Genomic DNA, 25188 nt, shown 5'->3' with positions numbered 1-25188 from the left:
TCCCTTTCCTCAGTTACCTGGATGGCCATGCTGTTTTACCTCTGCTTCCTCAGTAACCTGGATGGCCATGCTGTTTTACCTCCCTTTCCCCAGTTACCTGGATGGCCATGCTGTTTTACCTCCCTTTCCTCAGTTACCTGGATGGCCATGCTGTTTTACCTCTGCTTCCTCAGTTACCTGGATGGCCATGCTGTTTTACCTCTGCTTCCTCAGTTACCTGGATGGCCATGCTGTTTTACCTCTGCTTCCTCAGTTACCTGGATGGCCATGCTGTTTTACCTCCCCTTCCTCAGTTACCTGGATGGCCATGCTGTTTTACCTCTGCTTCCTCAGTTACCTGGATGGCCATGCTGTTTTACCTCTGCTTCCTTTCCTCAGTTACCTGGATGGCCATGCTGTTTTACCTCCCCTTCCTCAGTTACCTGGATGGCCATGCTGTTTTACCTCTGCTTCCTCAGTTACCTGGATGGCCATGCTGTTTTACCTCCCTTTCCTCAGTTACCTGGATGGCCATGCTGTTTTACCTCCCCTTCCTCAGTTACCTGGATGGCCATGCTGTTTTACCTCCCCTTCCTCAGTTACCTGGATGACCATGCTGTTTTACCTCCCCTTCCTCAGTTACCTGGATGGCCATGCTGTTTTACCTCTGCTTCCTCAGTTACCTGGATGGCCATGCTGTTTTACCTCTGCTTCCTCAGTTACCTGGATGGCCATGCTGTTTTACCTCCCTTTCCTCAGTTACCTGGATGGCCATGCTGTTTTACCTCTGCTTCCTCAGTTACCTGGATGGCCATGCTGTTTTACCTCCCTTTCCTCAGTTACCTGGATGGCCATGCTGTTTTACCTCTGCTTCCTCAGTTACCTGGATGGCCATGCTGTTTTACCTCCCTTTCCTCAGTTACCTGGATGGCCATGCTGTTTTACCTCTGCTTCCTCAGTTACCTGGATGACCATGCTGTTTTACCTCCCTTTCCTCAGTTACCTGGATGGCCATGCTGTTTTACCTCCCTTTCCTCAGTTACCTGGATGACCATGCTGTTTTACCTCCCTTTCCTCAGTTACCTGGATGGCCATGTTGTTTTACCTCTGCTTCCTCAGTTACCTGGATGGCCATGCTGTTTTACCTCCCTTTCCTCAGTTACCTGGATGGCCATGCTGTTTTACCTCCCTTTCCTCAGTTACCTGGATGGCCATGCTGTTTTACCTCTGCTTCCTCAGTTACCTGAATGGCCATGCTGTTTTACCTCCCCTTCCTCAGTTACCTGGATGGCCATGCTGTTTTACCACCCTTTCCTCAGTTACCTAGATGGCCATGCTGTTTTACCTCCACTTCCCCAGTTACCTGGATGACCATGCTGTTTTACCTCCCTTTCCTCAGTTACCTGGATGGCCATGTTGTTTTACCTCTGCTTCCTCAGTTACCTGGATGGCCATGCTGTTTTACCTCTGCTTCCTCAGTTACCTGGATGGCCATGCTGTTTTACCACCCTTTCCTCAGTTACCTGGATGGCCATGCTGTTTTACCTCTGCTTCCTCAGTTACCTGGATGGCCATGCTGTTTTACCTCTGCTTCCTCAGTTACCTGGATGGCCATGCTGTTTTACCTCCCTTTCCTCAGTTACCTGGATGGCCATGTTGTTTTACCTCTGCTTCCTCAGTTACCTGGATGGCCATGCTGTTTTACCTCTGCTTCCTCAGTTACCTGGATGGCCATGCTGTTTTACCACCCTTTCCTCAGTTACCTGGATGGCCATGCTGTTTTACCTCTGCTTCCTCAGTTACCTGGATGGCCATGCTGTTTTACCTCCCTTTCCTCAGTTACCTGGATGGCCATGCTGTTTTACCTCCCCTTCCTCAGTTACCTGGATGGCCATGCTGTTTTACCTCTGCTTCCTCAGTTACCTGGATGGCCATGCTGTTTTACCTCTGCTTCCTCAGTTACCTGGATGACCATGCTGTTTTACCTCTGCTTCCTCAGTTACCTGGATGGCCATGCTGTTTTACCTCCCCTTCCTCAGTTACCTGGATGGCCATGCTGTTTTACCTCCCTTTCCCCAGTTACCTGGATGGCCATGCTGTTTTACCTCTGCTTCCTCAGTTACCTGGATGGCCATGCTGTTTTACCTCCCCTTCCTCAGTTACCTGGATGGCCATGCTGTTTTACCTCTGCTTCCTCAGTTACCTGGATGGCCATGCTGTTTTACCTCTGCTTCCTCAGTTACCTGGATGACCATGCTGTTTTACCTCCCTTTCCTCAGTTACCTGGATGACCATGCTGTTTTACCTCTGCTTCCTCAGTTACCTGGATGGCCATGCTGTTTTACCTCTGCTTCCTCAGTTACCTGGATGGCCATGCTGTTTTACCTCCCCTTCCTCAGTTACCTGGATGGCCATGCTGTTTTACCTCCCTTTCCCCAGTTACCTGGATGGCCATGCTGTTTTACCTCTGCTTCCTCAGTTACCTGGATGGCCATGCTGTTTTACCTCCCCTTCCTCAGTTACCTGGATGGCCATGCTGTTTTACCTCCCCTTCCTCAGTTACCTGGATGGCCATGCTGTTTTACCTCCCTTTCCTCAGTTACCTGGATGGCCATGCTGTTTTACCTCTGCTTCCTCAGTTACCTGGATGGCCATGCTGTTTTACCTCTGCTTCCTCAGTTACCTGGATGGCCATGCTGTTTTACCTCCCTTTCCTCAGACCTCACGTTGTCTTCTCTTAGTGATGTCAGCAGAGGCAACTTTTTGAGTAAAAGTTTTAGTTTAGCAAGTTGAGAAATAATATGCTCTAATTACAGGTATTTGATATGGTTCTTCTGGTTGAGCATGAAATGGACGTGGTCTCATGGGAGTCCAGGATCCCAGGATGAGTAAATCACATGTGGCACAAAAATCACATCACTGTCAAGTAGCAGCGCTAGGCAGGATATCTCTGTGTTGAAATTGTGATTAGTTTGAACCTTTCTAGGTGGAGGTTTTCCTTGTAGGGCAGTTGACATTGTAGGTGGAATAGGCTGTAGTAGACCTACTATGGTAGACCATTGTAGGAGGAATAGGCTGTAGTAGACCTACTATGGTAGACCATTGTAGGAGGAATAGGCTGTAGTAGACCTACTATGGTAGACCATTGTAGGAGGAATAGGCTGTAGTAGACCTACTATGGTTGACCATTGTAGGAGGAATAGGCTGTAGCAGACCTACAGATGAACAACTATGAGGACGCAACGTTACACTGAGCAAAACATGACTCAAGAAGATCAATTAGAACCATATTTTGATGTGATTGGTATGGCATGACTTCATCATTACATTGTGTGTAAAGTAATCTCTTCTCATTGTTTATGGATAGTAGTTTAACAAGATGCAAATCAATTATCGTCATTGCCAGTACATTAAATCACAGAACACAATAGGTAAAATGAAAAATAATTGTGTCCTTGCGGGCACAGGATCAAAAAATAAGCATAGGCGGAGACAGAACTGATTGAATGAACTAATTAAGTTTATTTAACTTTTCTTCCATCGTCGTTGCTATCTAAACAGGTGACAGTTCAGCTGGGGAAGCTGTGTCCCTCGACTTGTGACATCATCAGCCAGAGGCTCATGGGATACACTGTGTTAACAGCCAGTGAAAAAACACTGTTCACAACAATAAAATCTCTAGATTTATCCAAAGCTATGATAGCATTGAGCTATTAAAATACTCTCGCTTTTCTAGACCAAATCTGCCTGACAGTCTGATAGCTCCTTAACTGTCCATTTGAGGTGCCTGAACAGTAAGATGTGATACCTCTCCCAGCCCATAGCAGGCTCAAATCCTGGGTCATGTGTTACCCAACTCAAGATCCCAGCCTGTTTCCTCAACATGGAAAATACTCCTAAACACAAGTGGCTATGGATGCCTCAAGTAAGATGTAAAGTGAGCAGGATGATGGAGCGACTGAAATCAAGTGGACGACCCGCCAGGGAACACGCCATGGAAATCTCCCATTATTAGATCCATGGAATGAAGCAGCGAGCAGCCATACCTGCCAAGGGCAGCTAACCCGGAAGTGGAAGGCTCAGGTGAGAGCACAGAGAAAGCACAAGCAGGAGGAGGGCCTCTTATACCCCAGCTCGCCTCAGTGATTGGCTACCAGCGCAAGCACATAGAAATCCATATTTCTATGCTGCTACACCCATATAAGATATTCACCCATATACCTGTACCTTAACCTTACTGTTCTTTACTCTTACTACTTACTACTTTCCATAAAACAGCATAATGACGTTTTAGTTTTTTTTGTTTTTAAATTAAAAACAGGGGTAAGTGTATGGGGAGGATATTTTGATAACATCTTTATGTAAGATTTCAGGGACCTTCTATTTCGATCGACCATATCCTCATCAAATAGCCTGCTCCAATTACAAAATAATGTTATATTTCACCAATACTCACTCCATATATAGCCTACTGTAAGAATATGGGGAGCATAATTGTGTATTCTATCATAACATCTTTATGTAAGTTTTCAGAGGTAGACTATCTCGACAGACCAAAATCTTCCCAAATTGCCGTCGATTCGCGCTCCGGTAGCATTTTTCGACAAGGAAGCATAGACCGTCACAACACCGGGTCACGGGGATTCTGGGGTTAAAAAAGGGCATCGCAGTGGTTAGTTCCCATATCTGCCACAGGGGGGAGGGGGGGGGGCACAGGACATCCCCAGGCTTCGGGTCGGGTTCACTCTGAGCTTTGTTATTCTCTCATCGAGGTCGGACACACTGCGTCCAGGACAAGACCCCTCCGTGAGGCGAGCCTATATACTATATACTAGTATACTCACTATTCTCCCAAATACACCGCAGAAACGTAAGTAGCACACTAGCAAACTTTCAAAAGAGATGAATAATGGCTGTAGCCTACTTTTGGGAACAGAGTTATGAAACGCGTGGGATACTTGCTATTTGTGTGAAGGTAGCAACTGAAGTTGTGAATTTTAGATAAAATGGGGGTGATTTAATTTGCGATAGCCTACAGATAATAGTTGTCGCGCTGGTAGCTGTTCAGTGGAAGTTAATGGGAAGGTTCGTGTCATGGAAAGGTTCATGGGAAGGTTCGTGTCATGGAAAGGTTCATGGGAAGGTTCGTGTCTGCCCGTGGAAGGCTCATGGGAAGGTTCGTGTCTGCCCGTGGAAGGCTCATGGGAAGGTTCGTGTCTGCTCATGGGAAGGTTCGTGTCTGCTCGTGGAAGGTAATGGGAAGGTTCGTGTCTGCTCGTGGAAGGTAATGGGAAGGTTCGTGTGCTCGTGGAAGGTAATGGGAAGGTTCGTGTGCTCGTGGAAAGGTTCGTGTCTGCTCGTGGAAGGTTAATGGGAAGGTTCGTGTCTGCTCGTGGAAGGTAATGGGAAGGTTCATGTCTGCTCGTGGAAAGGTTCGTGTCTGCTCGTGGAAAGGTTCGTGTCTGCTCGTGGAAGGTTAATGGGAAGGTTTGTGTGCTCGTGGAAGGTTCATGGGAAGGTTCGTGTCTGCTCGTGGAAGGCTCATGGGAAGGTTTGTGTGCTCGTGGAAGGTTGCTGATGTGGCGTGCTGGGAAGTGGTGGACACCAGATCACGAACAGCACTAATTGACACCAGTTGTTTCCCATAGAAACTTTGTAATCATCCTCTCCTCTATAAATATTGATACACAGTTCAGACTCATAGTATTCTAGTTCAGAAGTGATGTCTTATCCAAACACACCTTTGAATTTTGTCATTCTATGTCAGAAACATGCAGAAACATTTGAAATATAGTGGAAAACAAGACATGGGCTAAGTGGTTGATTAAATCAGCCTATACTGTGTACTGTAGTTTTGGTGCTATAGCGCGCTACGCGTACGCGTATCTAGCAAGCTTGCCGCTTTCAGTCGAGTGAGACTTCATTTTTTTATTTTACGGCTATTCAATATGAGTGTCGTATCCAAACAAGAAGCGATGAATGCGTATTACTTTCTGTGTCTTGGTAGTTATCCTGCATTGTCAGTTGTGTGTGGAGAGGATTGGAATCGTGTTCTATCACTGATGGGAAAAGCAGAGGCCATCTGTTCCAACGGTCAACCTGCCAAAGACCCGTAGGGAAGCTCTCTCACTAGCTGTTGAACTGCTAAAGGAACTTATAGGACACAGGCAGTGGCAAATACCTTGGTTGAAACTCTCACTCACTCACTCACTCACTCACTCACTCACTCACTCACTCACTCACTCACTCACTCACTCACTCACTCATCACCCACTCACTCACTCACTCACTCACTCACTCACTCACTCACTCACTCACTCACTCACTCACTCACTCACTCACTCACTCACTCACCAGCCGTCCTGCAAACCTCAACCTATTGTTACAGCATCAGCCTCTATGTTTGTTATTGAGGTTAATGGCCTTTTAAAAGGGCCTATAGGGTCATTCTGTCTATAGGGTCTATACTATAGGGTCATTCTGTCTATAGGGTCTATACTATAGGGTCATTCTGTCTATAGGGTCTATACTATAGGGTCATTCTGTCTATAGGGTCTATACTATAGGGTCATTCTGTCTATAGGGTCTATACTATAGGGACATTCTGTCTATAGGGTCTATACTATAGGGTCATTCTGTCTATAGGGTCTATACTATAGGGTCATTCTGTCTATAGGGTCTATACTATAGGGTCATTCTGTCTATAGGGTCTATACTATAGGGACATTCTGTCTATAGGGTCTATACTATAGGGTCATTCTGTCTATAGGGTCTATACTATAGGGACATTCTGTCTATAGGGTCTATACTATAGGGTCATTCTGTCTATAGGGTCTATACTATAGGGTCATTCTGTCTATAGGGTCTATACTATAGGGTCATTCTGTCTATAGGGTCTATACTATAGGGACATTCTGTCTATAGGGTCTATACTATAGGGTCATTCTGTCTATAGGGTCTATACTATAGGGTCATTCTGTCTATAGGGTCTATACTATAGGGTCATTCTGTCTATAGGGTCTATACTATAGGGTCATTCTGTCTATAGGGTCTATACTATAGGGACATTCTAGGGTCTATACTATAGGGTCATTCTGTCTATAGGGTCTATACTATAGGGTCATTCTGTCTATAGGGTCTATACTATAGGGACATTCTGTCTATAGGGTCTATACTATAGGGTCATTCTGTCTATAGGGTCTATACTATAGGGACATTCTAGGGTCTATACTATAGGGTAATTCTGTCTATAGGGTCTATACTATAGGGTAATTCTGTCTATAGGGTCTATACTATAGGGACATTCTGTCTATAGGGTCTATACTATAGGGACATTCTGTCTATAGGGTCTATACTATAGGGTCATTCTGTCTATAGGGTCTATACTATAGGGTCATTCTGTCTATAGGGTCTATACTATAGGGACATTCTAGGGTCTATACTATAGGGTCATTCTGTCTATAGGGTCTATACTATAGGGTCATTCTGTCTATAGGGTCTATACTATAGGGTCATTCTGTCTATAGGGTCTATACTATAGGGTCATTCTGTCTATAGGGTCTATACTATAGGGACATTCTGTCTATAGGGTCTATACTATAGGGTCATTCTGTCTATAGGGTCTATACTATAGGGACATTCTGTCTATAGGGTCTATACTATAGGGTCATTCTGTCTATAGGGTCTATACTATAGGGTCATTCTGTCTATAGGGTCTATACTATAGGGTCATTCTGTCTATAGGGTCTATACTATAGGGACATTCTGTCTATAGGGTCTATACTATAGGGTCATTCTGTCTATAGGGTCTATACTATAGGGTCATTCTGTCTATAGGGTCTATACTATAGGGTCATTCTGTCTATAGGGTCTATACTATAGGGACATTCTGTCTATAGGGTCTATACTATAGGGACATTCTAGGGTCTATACTATAGGGTCATTCTGTCTATAGGGTCTATACTATAGGGTCATTCTGTCTATAGGGTCTATACTATAGGGACATTCTGTCTATAGGGTCTATACTATAGGGACATTCTAGGGTCTATACTATAGGGTCATTCTGTCTATAGGGTCTATACTATAGGGTCATTCTGTCTATAGGGTCTATACTATAGGGACATTCTGTCTATAGGGTCTATACTATAGGGTCATTCTGTCTATAGGGTCTATACTATAGGGTCATTCTGTCTATAGGGTCTATACTATAGGGTCATTCTGTCTATAGGGTCTATACTATAGGGTCATTCTGTCTATAGGGTCTATACTATAGGGTCATTCTGTCTATAGGGTCTATACTATAGGGTCATTCTGTCTATAGGGTCTATACTATAGGGTCATTCTGTCTATAGGGTCTATACTATAGGGTCATTCTGTGTCATGGAAGGCCATGGTTGTTGTATTCCAGATGTGTATCTAGGTCACGGCTCTGTGGGACTGGAAGGCACGGTGGCATCATAGGTTGGCATGTGTCCCTTGTGCTTCAGGCCCAGGACTGCCCTTCTCACACATGGCACTCAGGGGACTGCTGCAGTCTGCCTCAGTCTTATATTCAAGATTGTAAGTCCCCCAGACATGGTTTGTTTTTTCTCCTATTTACGAAGGCCCCCTGTTTGACCTTAATTGCCTTTCCATACTCAGGAAATCCAAGGCTGAACTCATGTGAGTTGAGTGAGCTGCTGTTTGACTGATGTGCTGCTGGTTCATATCATGAGAGTTGGAGCTGGAGACAGGATCAGAATATTTTCCTTCAAGCCCCAACAAACCGTTTTCCGGTTTAAGTGCCTTTTTCTTTTTTGCATTCAATAGAAGATCGTTTGCTCTAACACTACAATCTATGGTTATATCTGCTTCGTTCTTAACATTATTTTCAAGACTGACATTTTTGGCTTGCTTATCTATTCTGTGTTCATTGTGTTCCATGATGTCATGTACCTACTGTTTCAGCACCATCCTTGAAGTGCCTGTATACTTGCCAACAGAAGATTTGCTACTGTATGAGCCTCCGATTTGGATAAACAATGCGTATCATCATTCCCATTTTAGTACATGTTCTTCACACCAGAACAGGACACCATCTTAGTCAGTATGTAGGCTGTGTGTCAGCTAGAACCAGTTTATCCTGTTGAATGGAATTCCCCTACAGGTGGTTATGAAGACACTCGTAACAATGTGAACTGTTCATGAATCATGAAACATAAATACCTAAACAGCAACGCCTAGCTGTTAGGGTGGATGTCTATAAATGTTTGAAAGATGTGTTCACAGGGTAAGACATGGGTCTAACTGGTTCTTAAACTTAGACTTCATTTAGGCTGGGATTTGTTTAGGTGAGTAGCATGGTGGCCATATCCCATTCTGAAATAGACTGACAGAATGATTCTGGGCTCTGTAAAGATCCTCTTGTGGATAGACACCCCTTGTTGCTAGTAGCAGAATCGAGTAGTGTAGTAGTTTTTCCAACCTGAACCATGGTCCAGTAGTCCTCACCTAGCCTAGGGTTGCTGAAGAGAACGGTTCTATTGCTGTGAACCTCTGATCTAAATTCTTGTGTGGGACCCCTCAGTCTGTTTACATGTTGGGGTCCAAGCAAGCGTGAGACTTCTTTCTCACCCCCCCCCCCCCCCCCCCCATCACCACTCCCACCCCGCTGAACTCACCCCGGCGATTGGTTGTCATGGGAACCTCCCCAGCATGCCCCTTGGTGAGAATAAAGCTGTCTGGGAAGCTGAGACCAGTTCTGCCACGGAACCGTCTCACGTTGAATGGATTACGGGGGCGGGGGTGGGGGGGCGGACAAGTTCAGGCAGTAGCCTATCCCCTCATTGTTTGGACAAACTCTCCAGCCCCCCCTAAACCCACTCTCCAGCCCCCCCTAACCCCACTCTCCACCCCCCCTAACCCCACTCTCCACCCCCCTAACCCCACTCTCCACCCCCCTAACCCCACTCTCCACCCCCCCTAACCCCACTCTCCACCCCCCCTAACCCCACTCTCCACCCCCCCTAACCCCACTCTCCACCCCCCCTAACCCCACTCTCCACCCCCCTAACCCCACTCTCCACCCCCCCTAACCCCACTCTCCAGCCCCCCTAACCCCACTCTCCACCCCCCTAACCCCACTCTCCACCCCCCCTAACCCCACTCTCCACCCCCCCTAACCCCACTCTCCACCCCCCCTAACCCCACTCTCCACCCCCCTAAACCCACTCTCCACCCCCCCTAACCCCACTCTCCAGCCCCCTAACCCCACTCTCCACCCCCCTAACCCCACTCTCCACCCCCCCTAACCCCACTCTCCACCCCCCTAACCCCACTCTCCACCCCCCCTAACCCCACTCTCCACCCCCCTAACCCCACTCTCCAGCCCCCTAACCCCACTCTCCAGCCCCCCTAAACCCACTCTCCACCCCCCCTAACCCCACTCTCCACCCCCCTAACCCCACTCTCCACCCCCCCTAACCCCACTCTCCACCCCCCCTAACCCCACTCTCCTCCCCCCCTAACCCCACTCTCCACCCCCCCCTAACCCCACTCTCCACCCCCCTAACCCCACTCTCCACCCCCCCTAACCCCACTCTCCACCCCCCTAACCCCACTCTCCAGCCCCCTAACCCCACTCTCCAGCCCCCCTAACCCCACTCTCCACCCCCCCTAACCCCACTCTCCACCCCCCTAACCCCACTCTCCTCCCCCCCTAACCCCACTCTCCACCCCCCCTAAACCCACTCTCCTCCCCCCCTAACCCCACTCTCCACCCCCCCTAACCCCACTCTCCACCCCCCCTAACCCCACTCTCCTCCCCCCCTAACCCCACTCTCCACCCCCCTAACCCCACTCTCCACCCCCCTAACCCCACTCTCCACCCCCCCTAACCCCACTCTCCACCCCCCCTAACCCCACTCTCCACCCCCCTAACCCCACTCTCCACCCCCCCTAACCCCACTCTCCACCCCCCCTAACCCCACTCTCCACCCCCCTAACCCCACTCTCCACCCCCCCTAACCCCACTCTCCACCCCCCCTAACCCCACTCTCCACCCCCCTAACCCCACTCTCCACCCCCCTACTCTCCAGCCCCCTAACCCCACTCTCCACCCCCCCTAACCCCACTCTCCACCCCCCCTAACCCCACTCTCCACCCCCCCTAACCCCACTCTCCACCCCCCCTAACCCCACTCTCCACCCCCCCTAACCCCACTCTCCTCCCCCCCTAACCCCACTCTCCACCCCCCTAACCCCACTCTCCACCCCCCTAACCCCACTCTCCACCCCCCCTAACCCCACTCTCCACCCCCCTAACCCCACTCTCCACCCCCCTAACCCCACTCTCCACCCCCCTACTCTCCAGCCCCCTAACCCCACTCTCCACCCCCCTAACCCCACTCTCCACCCCCCCTAACCCCACTCTCCACCCCCCCTAACCCACTCTCCACCCCCCCTAACCCCACTCTCCACCCCCCCTAACCCCACTCTCCTCCCCCCCTAACCCCACTCTCCACCCCCCTAACCCCACTCTCCACCCCCCCAACCCCACTCTCCACCCCCCTAACCCCACTCTCCACCCCCCTAACCCCACTCTCCACCAGCCCCCCTAACCCCACTCTCCACCCCCCCTAACCCCACTCTCCACCCCCCTAACCCCACTCTCCTCCCCCCCTAACCCCACTCTCCACCCCCCCTAAACCCACTCTCCTCCCCCCCTAACCCCACTCTCCACCCCCCTAACCCCACTCTCCACCCCCCCTAACCCCACTCTCCACCCCCCCTAACCCCACTCTCCACCCCCCTAACCCCACTCTCCACCCCCCCTAACCCCACTCTCCACCCCCCCTAACCCCACTCTCCACCCCCCTAACCCCACTCTCCACCCCCCTACTCTCCAGCCCCCTAACCCCACTCTCCACCCCCCTAACCCCACTCTCCACCCCCCCTAACCCCACTCTCCACCCCCCCTAACCCCACTCTCCACCCCCCCTAACCCCACTCTCCACCCCCCCTAACCCCACTCTCCTCCCCCCCTAACCCCACTCTCCACCCCCCTAACCCCACTCTCCACCCCCCTAACCCCACTCTCCACCCCCCCTAACCCCACTCTCCACCCCCCTAACCCCACTCTCCACCCCCCTAACCCCACTCTCCACCCCCCCTAACCCCACTCTCCACCCCCCTAACCCCACTCTCCACCCCCCCTAACCCCACTCTCCACCCCCCCTAACCCCACTCTCCACCCCCCCTAACCCCACTCTCCACCCCCCTAACCCCACTCTCCACCCCCCTAACCCCACTCTCCACCCCCCCTAACCCCACTCTCCACCCCCCCTAACCCCACTCTCCACCCCCCTAACCCCACTCTCCACCCCCCTACTTTCCAGCCCCCTAACCCCACTCTCCACCCCCCCTAACCCCACTCTCCACCCCCCCTAACCCCACTCTCCACCCCCCCTAACCCCACTCTCCACCCCCCCTAACCCCACTCTCCACCCCCCCTAACCCCACTCTCCTCCCCCCCTAACCCCACTCTCCACCCCCCTAACCCCACTCTCCACCCCCCTAACCCCACTCTCCACCCCCCCTAACCCCACTCTCCACCCCCCTAACCCCACTCTCCACCCCCCTAACCCCACTCTCCACCCCCCTACTCTCCAGCCCCCTAACCCCACTCTCCACCCCCCTAACCCCACTCTCCACCCCCCCTAACTCCACTCTCCACCAGCCCCCCTAACCCCACTCTCCTCCCCCCCTAACTCCACTCTCCACCCCCCCTAACCCCACTCTCCACCCCCCTAACCCCACTCTCCAGCCCCCCCTAACCCCACTCTCCTCCCCCCCTAACCCCACTCTCCACCCCCCCCCCCACAGGTCTGTTCCTCTCTTGAGCGTAGCGCGCAGACAGAGAGGCGTAGGTCTACAGCATTTCCAGTGTGAGTAGGAAGGAGGGAGCTTTACATGGTGATGCTGGAGGGATGCCTCAGTGGGACATGAGAAGGGGGTTGAGGGGAGGGTGGGGCCTGTTCATATGGGAGGGGCGTGTTCATATGGGAGGGGCGTGTTCATATGGGCGGGGCGTGTTCATATGGGAGGGGCGTGTTCATATGGGCGGGGCGTGTTCATATGGGAGGGGCGTGTTCATATGGGCAGGGCGTGTTCATATGGGCGGGGCGTGTTCATATGGGCGGGCCGGGTTCATATGGGCGGGGCGGGTTCTTGCGAGCGGGAGAATGTACTGCTAGAGTGGTCCTCGGCGTGTCCAGTTTCTCCTTTTGTTGGCGCAGAGAAAGCGTGGCTGAAAGCCGCCATTGTTTTGGTGGGCGCTCAAAGCGGAGCCCTGTCTCTCTCACCCTGTGAGCCGGGAGGGCGGGGCGCTGGTTGTGGGGTGTGCATGCGTGTGCATGTGCATGCGTGTGTCTGTGTGAGGAGGAGAAAAGGGGGCTTGTGTTGTTAGTTGCATGTGTGTGAGGCTGCTGTTCTGAGGGTGTGGGCTGGCCCAGCTGAACGCGGCCCCCTCACCCCCCCAGCCTGCTCCAGGGAAGGGGGGCTCGCTCAAGTGGGCAGCAGCTCTATTAGCAGGAACAGCTTGTTTTCAAGCCTAATCAGTCAAAGGCCAGGATGATGTGTGACAACGGCTCAGCGCCTGTGGGAGACACAAACAATACTGCTGTCCAATAGCCAACATTTCCTTTTCATCCTCATAGAGACCGTTTGTAATATTGTATCTAATACTTTCAGGCATCATAGTCTAATGGTGAGATAAGATCACCAGAAGACATTTGATCTGTCCTGCTGATCTAACTATTGCATCAACCCCATATAAAAGGGGAATGGAGCCACCGGCTCAGGATTAGTTAGTGGGAACGGTTGCTTCAAATAAGCCTTTATTGTGCCTGAAGGGGTGGAGATCAATGAACGTAGTTCTGGGCTGCTTGGAGACATGAAGGTGGAGTGTTTACTATCAAAACAAAAGAAGCAATTGTTGTCTTGTGGTCACCCACACCTCCTGCGCAATTCTGCTCAGTACAACGAGTAGGAGTGAACTAGACCCAGTGTGCTGGCCTGGCACTGCCCAGTAACGTGTGTGTGTGTGTGTGTGTGTGTGTGTGTGTGTGTGTGTGTGTGTGTGTGTGTGTGTGTGTGTGTGTGACTGTGGGAGTATTTCTGTGTACAGTATATGGATACTTTAATAAGCCAGAAGGGAAACTCATGCCAACTCATGTCTTGCTTGAGGACATTCCCCTCTTCATACACAGAACCAGCTCTCACAGCTTTGCTTCTGAGTGAACATCATGACCACCTCTAGTGGGCAAAAGAGTCACTGACAATGTTGTCAAAGTTGACCCAAATACTATAGATACTGTGATTGACTCCTCTATTGTTAGTAACTTTTAGAATGTCTGTGTCTCGCTCTGTATTTATATGGGAAGCCCGAGATAACAAAACACTAGTCTTCAACCACACCAAGCAGCGGACAGATAGCAGTTATCATGTTGCTCTCTCTCCCTGTTACGCTAGCCTGATGAATATTTCAGTGCATTGTGACACATCAGGTTTGTATGCATGGATAGACACAGAGCCTAGGTCAGTTGCATGTCCACACTGTGATTCTGTGTGTGTGTGTGTTAGGGGTGTAACAATATATCGTGCCACAATATAACGCGATATAGAAACGTCACAATACGTATCGTCAAGGTAAAAACAATATTGTGATATGTTTATTGTATATCAGTGAACGCTGGCTACACAACGCTGGTAACAAACACGTCTTTTGTCTCTAGGCCTCCATGATATTACAACAGTTAAGCTCTAAATTCACAAAGTGTAGTGGAGTAGAAATGTGGAGAAACGAACTATTGGTGTGAACAGCAGCGCTACTGCAACGCTTCACACCTGCCCTTAGTGTATCGTATCGTATTGTTATCGTCAACTCAATATTGTGTACCGTATCGTGAGATTAGTGTATCGTTACACCCCTAGTGTGTGTGCGTCTCTCTCATTCTCTCTACAGTATCTCTTTCTTTCTCTTTCTTTCATTCTTTCGTTCGTTCTTTCTTTCTTTTTTTCTTTCGTTCTTTCGTTTTCTCCCACTCTCTCCACACATGCATACTGTCACACGCACACAGATGAGGAAACCAGAGTTTTCAAACCGACACCAATAATGAGTGAACTTGACCCAGCTCTTTCTCTCTCTCACACACACACACCACACACACACACACACACACACACACACACACCACACACACACACCACACACACACACACACACACACACACACACACACACAAAACACATTCTTATCACACGCAAGTTCATTTTTCTCTTTGAGGCCTGTTGCGTCATGAGTTCTCCCCCTTGTGCCTGGTACTGCTACAGACAGAAATCTGAAAAAAAGCTGAAAATTAGGGGAAGAAAGAAAGAAAGCTGAGGAGAACAAGTTGTTTGACACCCCAAGTGAAACCAGAGGAAAAGCAGTCATATGATCCGTCGGCCCTTTGCTCTAGTCTCCTGGGATATTTAGAGGAGTGTAAAAGCATGTTTGGTGAGATATCTGGCACTGTGGAAGAAAAGAGAACAAGACATGAAGAGAGTTTATTGTTGGTTGAGTTGAAAACACAAATAGTCTGTTCGGGGCCAGTCTAGTACGTGGTTTGTACTAATAGCTCTTTGTTAGCTAGTTGCGCTGATGTGTTTACACGTGCCTTGAATGACACATCTGTCTGTCAACTCTGAGCCGTGCCAAGTGCAGACTTAGTGTTTCAGGGGACAAAACTAGAAAGAAGGTTGTTTTGCATTCATATTTGACGCTATATGAAGCCTTTAGTGAACTCTCTGAAAGCGTCTTTTTGTGTTTTATTGGCCCTTGGTCAGCAGACAGAGACTGATTTATTTAGCTTTCACATGCAGGAGGTCAAAACTAATCAGGATAGTCCTGCTCTGACTGTTATCAGACTGTTATCAGGGTGAAAATAAGTTAATCATCTGACAATATTGCAAGTGATCTTATCAACAGGGTTATTGGGATGTCCATGTCTCATTGGTATCTGAATCAATGGGACAATCACTCCTTTTGTTTTAAAGAACCTTTTCGAAAGGCTTTGAGGCTTTTCGAAATGTGTGCCATCGAATATATAGATACCTATTGATCACTGTGGGGAAATGTCCTGTTACAGCAGCAAGGACAACAAAAAGGCACAATCAGGACTATATTCACTTTTACAATAAATATACAAAAATCATACAGATATACAAAGTGTAATATAATAAACAACAGTAGTCACTAATTGATGTGGGACGTCAGCCCCCCCATTGAGACGGGTTGAGAAGGACATGTTAACATGGGGAGGTGAGACAGACAGGCTGATAAGGTCAGACAGACAGAGTGAGAAGGACATGTTAACATGGGGAGGTCAGACAGACAGGTTGAGAAGGACATGTTAACATGGGAAGGTCAGACAGACGGGTTGAGAAGGACATGTTAACATGGGAAGGTCAGACAGACGGGCTGAGAAGGACATGTTAACATGGGGAGGTCAGACAGACAGGCTGAGAAGGACATGTTAACATGGGGAGGTCAGACAGACAGGTTGAGAAGGAACTGTTAACATGGGGAGGTCAGACAGACAGGTTGAGAAGGACATGTTAACATGGGGAGGACAGACAGACAGGTTGAGAAGGACATGTTAACATGGGGAGGTCAGACAGACAGGTTGAGAAGGAACTGTTAACATGGGGAGGACAGACAGACAGGTTGAGAAGGACATGTTAACATGGGAAGGTCAGACAGACAGGCTGAGAAGGTGAGACAGACGGGTTGAGAAGGTCAGACAGACGGGTTGAGAAGGACATGTTAACATGGGGAGGTCAGACAGACGGGTTGAGAAGGACATGTTAACATGGGGAGGTCAGACAGACGGGTTGAGAAGGACATGTTAACATGGGGAGGTCAGACAGACGGGCTGAGAAGGACATGTTAACATGGGAAGGTCAGACAGACAGGTTGAGAAGGACATGTTAACATGGGAAGGTCAGACAGACAGGTTGAGAAGGACATGTTAACATGGGAAGGTCAGACAGATGGGTTGAGAAGGACATGTTAACATGGGGAGGTCAGACAGACAGGTTGAGAAGGTCAGACAGACAGGTTGAGAAGGACATGTTAACATGGGGAGGTCAGACAGACGGGTTGAGAAGGACATGTTAACATGGGGAGGTCAGACAGACGGGTTGAGAAGGACATGTTAACATGGGAAGGTCAGACAGACAGGTTGAGAAGGTCAGACAGACAGGTTGAGAAGGACATGTTAACATGGGGAGGTCAGACAGACAGGCTGAGAAGGTGAGACAGACAGGCTGAGAAGGACATGTTAACATGGGGAGGTCAGACAGACAGGTTGAGAAGGTCAGACAGACAGGTTGAGAAGGACATGTTAACATGGGGAGGTCAGACAGACAGGCTGATAAGGTCAGACAGACGGGCTGAGAAGGACATGTTAACATGGGAAGGTCAGACAGACAGGTTGAGAAGGACATGTTAACATGGGAAGGTCAGACAGACGGGTTTAGAAGGTCAGACAGACAGGTTTAGAAGGACATGTTAACATGGGAAGGTCAGACAGACAGAGTGAGAAGGACATGTTAACATGGGAAGGTCAGACAGACGGGTTTAGAAGGTCAGACAGACAGGTTTAGAAGGACATGTTAACATGGGAAGGTCAGACAGACAGAGTGAGAAGGACATGTTAACATGGGGAGGTCAGACAGACAGGCTGAGAAGGACATGTTAACATGGGGAGGTCAGACAGACAGGTTTATAAGGACATGTTAACATGGGGAGGTCAGACAGACAGGTTTATAAGGACATGTTAACATGGGGAGGTCAGACGCGGGGTTTCCACTGGCAGAAAGCTCTTGACCTACCGAATATCCTCAATAGGGAACATGTCCTGTTCACACGCTAGTGTATTGCATGCACACAGAGCCACGACATGCACACAGAGCCACGACATGCACACAGAGCCACGACATGCACACAGAGCCACGACATGCACACAGAGCCACGACATGCACACAGAGCCACGACATGCACACAGAGCCACGACATGCACACAGAGCCACGACATGCACACAGAGCCACGACATGCACACAGAGCCACGACATGCACACAGAGCCACGACATGCACACAGAGCCACGACATGCACACAGAGCCACGACATGCATTCATGGGTGGAGGTCTGTGCTCTCCAAGCACCATTTCTATATATAACACCCTTTGTCAAACATTACATTACATTGCAGGCATTTAGCTGACACTTTTATCCAATAAACAAACAATGTGGTTCAACAATATTCTGTCTTCACAACATCATAAACCATATAGTGACCACTGGTCTGTCTGGTGCAGTGTGCCCTGTTAACCAGACAACACAACGAAATACACCTGGCCACATGTGTGTATCATGTAGGCGTCATTAGCACTCACTCCTCTCTGGGCTGCTGCTCTTCAGTGAGGCCTAATACTCGCTCTACTAAATGACTACATGGGCTCTTTGATAGGTTTTTTTAGAGTGAAGAGTTTCTTTGTTAGCCCCTCCAGCTAACGCCCCTTCAGCATAGCCAGAAGCACGTCCCCTTCTCTCAGCCTGGCCTGCCCTGGTGAACGTCTGTCTGGACTCAGTACCAGAACCCTTCTCTCAGCCTGGCCTGCCCTGGTGAACGTCTGTCTGGACTCAGTACCAGAACCCTTCTCTCAGCCTGGCCTGCCCTGGTGAACGTCTGTCTGGACTCAGTACCAGAACCCTTCTCTCAGCCTGGCCTGCCCTGGTGAACGTCTGTCTGGACTCAGTACCAGAACCCTTCTCTCAGCCTGGCCTGCCCTGGTGAACGTCTGTCTGGACTGTACCATTCAGGGATAGGGAGGGAAGATGCTGTATTTCTTTAAACCGATCACACTCATCTTTGGCAGAGCAGTTGCTACAGTAGGTTGTTGTTTCTTGTAGTCTGGATTGAATCTGATTGGACCTGGATTCAGATCCGTCGCCTCTGATTGGGCAGTAATAAACGAATGAAATGAAGGCTTTTCCCCAAAACCTTCATCCATACTAACAGCATGTTCATTATCTTCTACATATTTGTAACAGAACAAGATCTGCTTTTCGTTATGATGCATATTACTTAAATGTGTTTGGTTCCTGAATGCTGATCAATAATCCTCTCCAGCCATCTCGCTCTCTCTCTCTCTCTCTCTCTCTCTCTCTCTCTCTCTCTCTCTCTCTCTCTCTCTCTCTCACGCTCATCCCAGGGGTCCACCAGTCCGGCCCAGTGGTCAGTGTAACAGTGGCCCATTTCCAGGGGCAGGAATGTGTCCCCGGCAGCACGGGGACATCGCTCACGCACTGCTGCGTCCCTGGCAGGACAAACATGAGCTCCACATGTCCCCCCCTGACCCCCGTGGGGTTCCTGGGCAGCAGGAGGAGAGAGGAGGGACAGAGAGAATGTGGAAGTGAGAGTAAAAGAAAGACAGGGGAAGCGAGTTGGGAGGCGGAAGAGGAAACGGAGGGTGGTGAAATTGGGGGAGAGAGGGCGAGAGAGGGGGAGAGAGGCCACGGAGAGGAAGTGATCTTCAAGGCCCTCGGGACGTCTCTGCTGGAGAGGGAGGCTGTGTTGAACTAGACGCTTTTTATTGCTGGACTCTTACCACAGTCAGTTTATCCATCCAGCCTTGTGATTCAGTACGGACACACTCAGACACACCATACCTGCAAACTAGTCGCCTTTCGGCTACAATCGCCGTTTTTTTTGTCAATTGGGTCATTCACATGAATCGGGGTGGGGGGGGTGAGGGGAGAGTGACTGCGTTTGATGTTCAGGCTAGAATAAACCTTATTGGATAATACTAACTGGTTAGCTTGGCATAGATATAAGTACAAACTTTGATGCTACAAGCTAAATGTTATAGAGTGGTGGGTCAATTCAGAACGTGAAATAGTGACTAACCACAGCAGACGAGGGTATAAATACAGATCCTGTTGTTGGATGTAACGTTGCTTGATCTCCAGTTGAATAACGTCATGTCAACAGCGTCTGCTGAGAGTTTTCTCCCAGGATCTCCTCATCCAGCCCAAATATCTCCAAAGCTGCTGCTGCTAATCACTTGTTAACGAAATCTCTGATCAGCTGTAGTTTGGATATTTTTGAGGTTTAAAATTAGGATAGAGGACACTACTAGTTGCCCCTCAGCAGAAACGAAACTTATGTCCGGTAGCTTTCTTTCAAGGAATTCCAAAATAAAAGTCACGGAAAACAATTACACAAAAAAAAACACAACTTTCTTACTCACTTGGCATTGGTCCGAATGGTATACTGTATACTGAAGTATGAAGTCTACTGAATCTGATATATACAGAATAATATTTGGAGGGCCTATTCATCAGTTAATAAGTGATAATAATGGCCAACCTTAATCTAAATCTATGCAAGCAAAGACAGTGTCATCATATTGATACAATAATATGGGTAAGACCATTCTAAGAGGAGAAGTCGTTTTTTGTGTTTTTTTATAAATTGGTATCGGTATCGGCCGATCCTGAGGAAAATAATCGGTGATCGGTATCGGCCCCAAAAATTCAGATCGGGGCATCCCTAAAAGATATCATGTGTCTCATTCTTTCCTGCATTTCAGGCAATGGAGGTTGGTTGTCTTTTTTTGAGAGGCAACAGGGAGAATAAAGTGTAAAAAAGTAATTGTTTGGTTGCTTAAGTAAATAACTAACTTTTTATGAGATATGTTCTCTCTTTTTAGGGAAAAAGAAACATTGAAATTCTGATTAAAATGTTTCAACTGTGAATCTGGACATCTACATACAGTAGGACCCCACTCGTCTGAACTTCAGAGACCCGAACCTCCCGGTCTACCGGACAGGCTTAAAAAACTTCTTTTTTTTTTAGCCTGCTATCTGGTTACTGGTGGGATTTTCATGACAGTACTGTATCCTACTGTGAATAAAAACAGAACTGTATGTAGACCTACATGTTGCCTGTAGGCTGTAGCCTACTGTCACGTTTCATTTCTTTGTTACTTTAATGTCGAGCATAAAACGCAAACGAGTCTGCTGCGAGAGAGCTGCATTCCTTGGCAGCCAGAAAGCGCGTCAGCAACCTGAAGCAGAGGAGCATCGAGTCATTTTACCTTCCCAGTTAATGGACTTCAGGAACACAGACGTGTTGTGAGCATGTAGATTAGCCTACTAGACCTACTGCATTTGTTAAATAATAGCCTACAGCCTAGGCCACGTTAGCCTACATCGGTTGTTTTAGAGACTTTCTTTTAGGCTACAATAGCCTAAGACATGACAACTTGTCTGTCATTTCATTTATTTATTTATTGATTATAATTTGCTCTAATTGTTCTAATGTTGGGTTGTTTTTAGGCTATACCATCTTGTTCTACGAATACAGTAGCCTATCGATGCAGCGTGGGCCTCATTTGAGAATAAAGTACTGTATATATTCAAAGCACGCACTCAAGTGGAAATTCGGTTATTTTATTATAGGCTACTGTAGGCCTATTATAGGCTAGGCTATATGAGTTTAGTTGGCTATTTGATTGCAATTTTGATGCATTTTCACAAGTAATTAAGGGTATTTATTGGTCTATTATGAGTCTATATGAAACAAGTATACCACTTATTGAATTTGATGCATTTTAACATAAGTTTCAGTCATCTGGACATTTCAGAGATACGAACGACCTTCGGTCCCGTTGGGTTCGGATAAGTGGAGTCCTACTGTAATTGTATTTGGGGTTGTAATTGGGATGGATATACTATGCGCCTCACAAGAGCCATGTATCTACTCGCACACAGAAATGCTAGTTTCAAAACGCTCCAAAAAGCGTCATTTGCATATTCAAATCACTAAAAATGTCTTCCGGGGGAGGCTGCCCCAGGACCCCCGTACCATAACCTGGTTTAGGACCTGTCACCTTTTTCACTCTGGGGAGTTTGCAGGTCTGCACATGTTGACATGCTGACACACTCAAACACATGTTCACACGCTGACACACTCAACACATGTTCACATGCTGACACACTCAAACACATGTTCACACGCTGACACACTCAAACACATGTTGACATGCTGACACACTCAACACATGTTGACACGCTGACACACTCAAACACATGTTGACATGCTGACACACTCAAACACATGTTCACATGCTGACACACTCAAACACATGTTCACATGCTGACACACTCAAACACATGTTCACACGCTGACACACTCAAACACATGTTCACACGCTGACACACTCAAACACATGTTCACACGCTGACACACTCAAACACATGTTCACATGCTGACACACTCAAACACATGTTCACACGCTGGCCAGACCACCATGACACGCATCTCATGTTCTCTAGGTTGTTCCTGACTGTCAATCACAGTGATGTCCTCTTGACCTGTGACCTGTGCTCCAGTAATATCACATGACCTGCTGTGTGTTCTTGCTGTTCCCAGACCAGCACCATGGGGAAAGGCTGCGTGACCGCCACCAAGTACTTCCTGTTCCTCTTCAACCTCATCTACTTTGTAAGGATTTTCTTCTTGAGTATCTTGTGTTTGCTGACCGTTAGGAACTTGGAGAGGAGGAATATCTCTTCCTCTCCTCCACAGTCTTGAAGGACAGAGATGAAGTGTGTGTGGTCTAGTGACCCGGCGTGTGCGTGCGTGTTCATCAGTGTGTGAGGAAGAACAGAAGGACAGAGATGAAGTGTGTGTGGTCTAGTGACCCGGCGTGTGCGTGCGTGTTCATCAGTGTGTGAGGAAGAACAGAAGGACAGAGATGAAGTGTGTGTGGTCTAGTGACCCGGCGTGTGCGTGCGTGTTCATCAGTGTGTGAGGAAGAACAGAAGGACAGAGATGAAGTGTGTGTGGTCTAGTGACCCGGCGTGTGCGTGCGTGTTCATCAGTGTGTGAGGAAGAACAGAGGATGCTTGTGGCCAGTCTGGTTGTCTGGAGGCAGCATTTGCAGCACTCCCAACAGTCCCTCCTCCAATCACACACACACACACACACACACACACACACACACACACACACACACACACACACACACACACACACACACACACACACACAGAGCCCCTCCTCCTGCCATGCAGACCCAATCAGTCCCAGATGTTAGTGGAAGGAGGGGGCCTTGGAACACCATGTATTAGAAGCCATGATTACAGTGTGGAGGAATCAGCTCTACACACACACACTTTGTGTCGCATACACACACTCTCTCTTACACACACACAGTATGTACATGCATCTGGTTACACACACACACACACACACACACACACACACACACACACACACTGCTGCGGAAAAGTCTCTTTCCGCTCCTACCCCTAGAATATTCAGGAACGGTTATTGAGTGTGTGGGTCATATGTATGTTTTCTGATGTTTCTTCTCTCTCTTCCCCCACAGTTGTTTGGAGCCCTGATCATGGGCTTCGGCCTGTGGGTCCTCCTGGACAATCAGAGCTTCATGGCTGTCCTACGTAAGTGCCCGTCTCAAACTCCATAATGCCCCATCATCCATTATAACGGATGGAAGGAATGCAAGGGAAAATATAGCAACGACACCGGGGGCCAAACATCCAGCACAACAAGCACATGAAAGACCTCCAGGGAAACGCATCTGAGCAGGGTGGTCCTTATCTATAACGCATAATAAACATACTTAGAATGTGTTATAATTTGCTCATAGCTCTTTAGAATTATAAGAATGATTTATGAAAATCATCACACAGTAATATAAAGCATTATTATTATAAAGCATTTTATAATGACTATGGCTGTACCCGACTCTGAATTTTGTGAGTCGAATGAGATTCGCCTGTTCAAACCAGGATGAGACCCCCCCATATGTCTAGGCTGAGGGAGACCCCCCCCATATGTCTAGGCTGAGGAGACCCCCCCATATGTCTAGGCTGAGGGAGACCCCCCCATATGTCTAGGCTGAGGAGACCCCCCCATATGTCTAGGCTGAGGGGAGACCCCCCCCCCATATGTCTTCACTGAGGGAGACCCCCCCCCCATATGTCTAGGCTGAGGGGAGACCCCCCCCCATATGTCTAGGCTGAGGGGAGACCCCCCCCCCATATGTCTAGGCTGAGGGGAGACCCCCCCCCATATGTCTAGGCTGAGGGGAGACCCCCCCCCCATATGTCTAGGCTGAGGGAGACCCCCCCCATATGTCTAGGCTGAGGGGAGACCCCCCCCCCCATATGTCTTCACTGAGGGAGACCCCCCCCCCATATGTCTAGGCTGAGGGAGACCCCCCCCCATATGTCTAGGCTGAGGGAGACCCCCCCCCCATATGTCTTCACTGAGGGGAGACCCCCCCCATATGTCTAGGCTGAGGGGAGACCCCCCCCCCATATGTCTTCACTGAGGGAGACCCCCCCCCATATGTCTAGGCTGAGGGGAGACCCCCCCCCCATATGTCTTCACTGAGGGGAGACCCCCCCCCATATGTCTAGGCTGAGGGGAGACCCCCCCCCCATATGTCTTCACTGAGGGAGACCCCCCCCCCATATGTCTTCACTGAGGGAGACCCCCCCCCCATATGTCTAGGCTGAGGGAGACCCCCCCCCATATGTCTAGGCTGAGGGAGACCCCCCCCCCATATGTCTTCACTGAGGGGAGACCCCCCCCATATGTCTAGGCTGAGGGGAGACCCCCCCCCATATGTCTAGGCTGAGGGAGACCCCCCCATATGTCTAGGCTGAGGGAGACCCCCCCCCCATATGTCTAGGCTGAGGGAGACCCCCCCATATGTCTAGGCTGAGGGAGACCCCCCCCCATATGTCTTCACTGAGGGAGACCCCCCCCATATGTCTTCACTGAGGGGAGACCCCCCCCCCATATGTCTAGGCTGAGGGAGACCCCCCCCCATATGTCTTCACTGAGGGGAGACCCCCCCCATATGTCTTCACTGAGGGAGACCCCCCCCCCCCCATATGGCTGAGGTAGACCCCCCCCATATGTCTTCACTGAGGGAGACCCCCCCCCCATATGTCTTCACTGAGGGAGACCCCCCCATATGGCTGAGGTAGACCCCCCCCCCCCCATATGTCTAGGCTGAGGTAGACCCCCCCCCCCCATATGTCTAGGCTGAGGTAGACCCCCCCCATATGTCTTCACTGAGGGA

General features: G+C 49.2%; 1 protein-coding gene across 1 annotated transcript in view; it reads left to right on the top strand.

The window, feature by feature from the left end:
• Window positions 1-4718: 4718 nt before the first annotated feature.
• Window positions 4719-25188, top strand: part of LOC311308557 (CD82 antigen-like) — a 62414-nt gene continuing 41944 nt past the window's right edge. The window contains exons 1-3 of the mRNA XM_084437529.1: window positions 4719-4849; window positions 22500-22571; window positions 23461-23533. Coding sequence (XP_084293655.1) covers window positions 22509-22571; window positions 23461-23533 — 136 coding nt within the window. The 5' untranslated portion in view covers window positions 4719-4849; window positions 22500-22508. The remainder of the gene's footprint in view (window positions 4850-22499; window positions 22572-23460; window positions 23534-25188) is intronic.

This window comes from Borostomias antarcticus (assembly GCF_949987555.1).
Source record: "Borostomias antarcticus genome assembly, chromosome: 4".
Taxonomy (NCBI): Eukaryota; Metazoa; Chordata; class Actinopteri; order Stomiiformes; family Stomiidae; genus Borostomias; species Borostomias antarcticus.
Note: the sequence above shows the minus strand (reverse complement) of the source record. Positions and strands in the feature narration are given on the sequence as shown.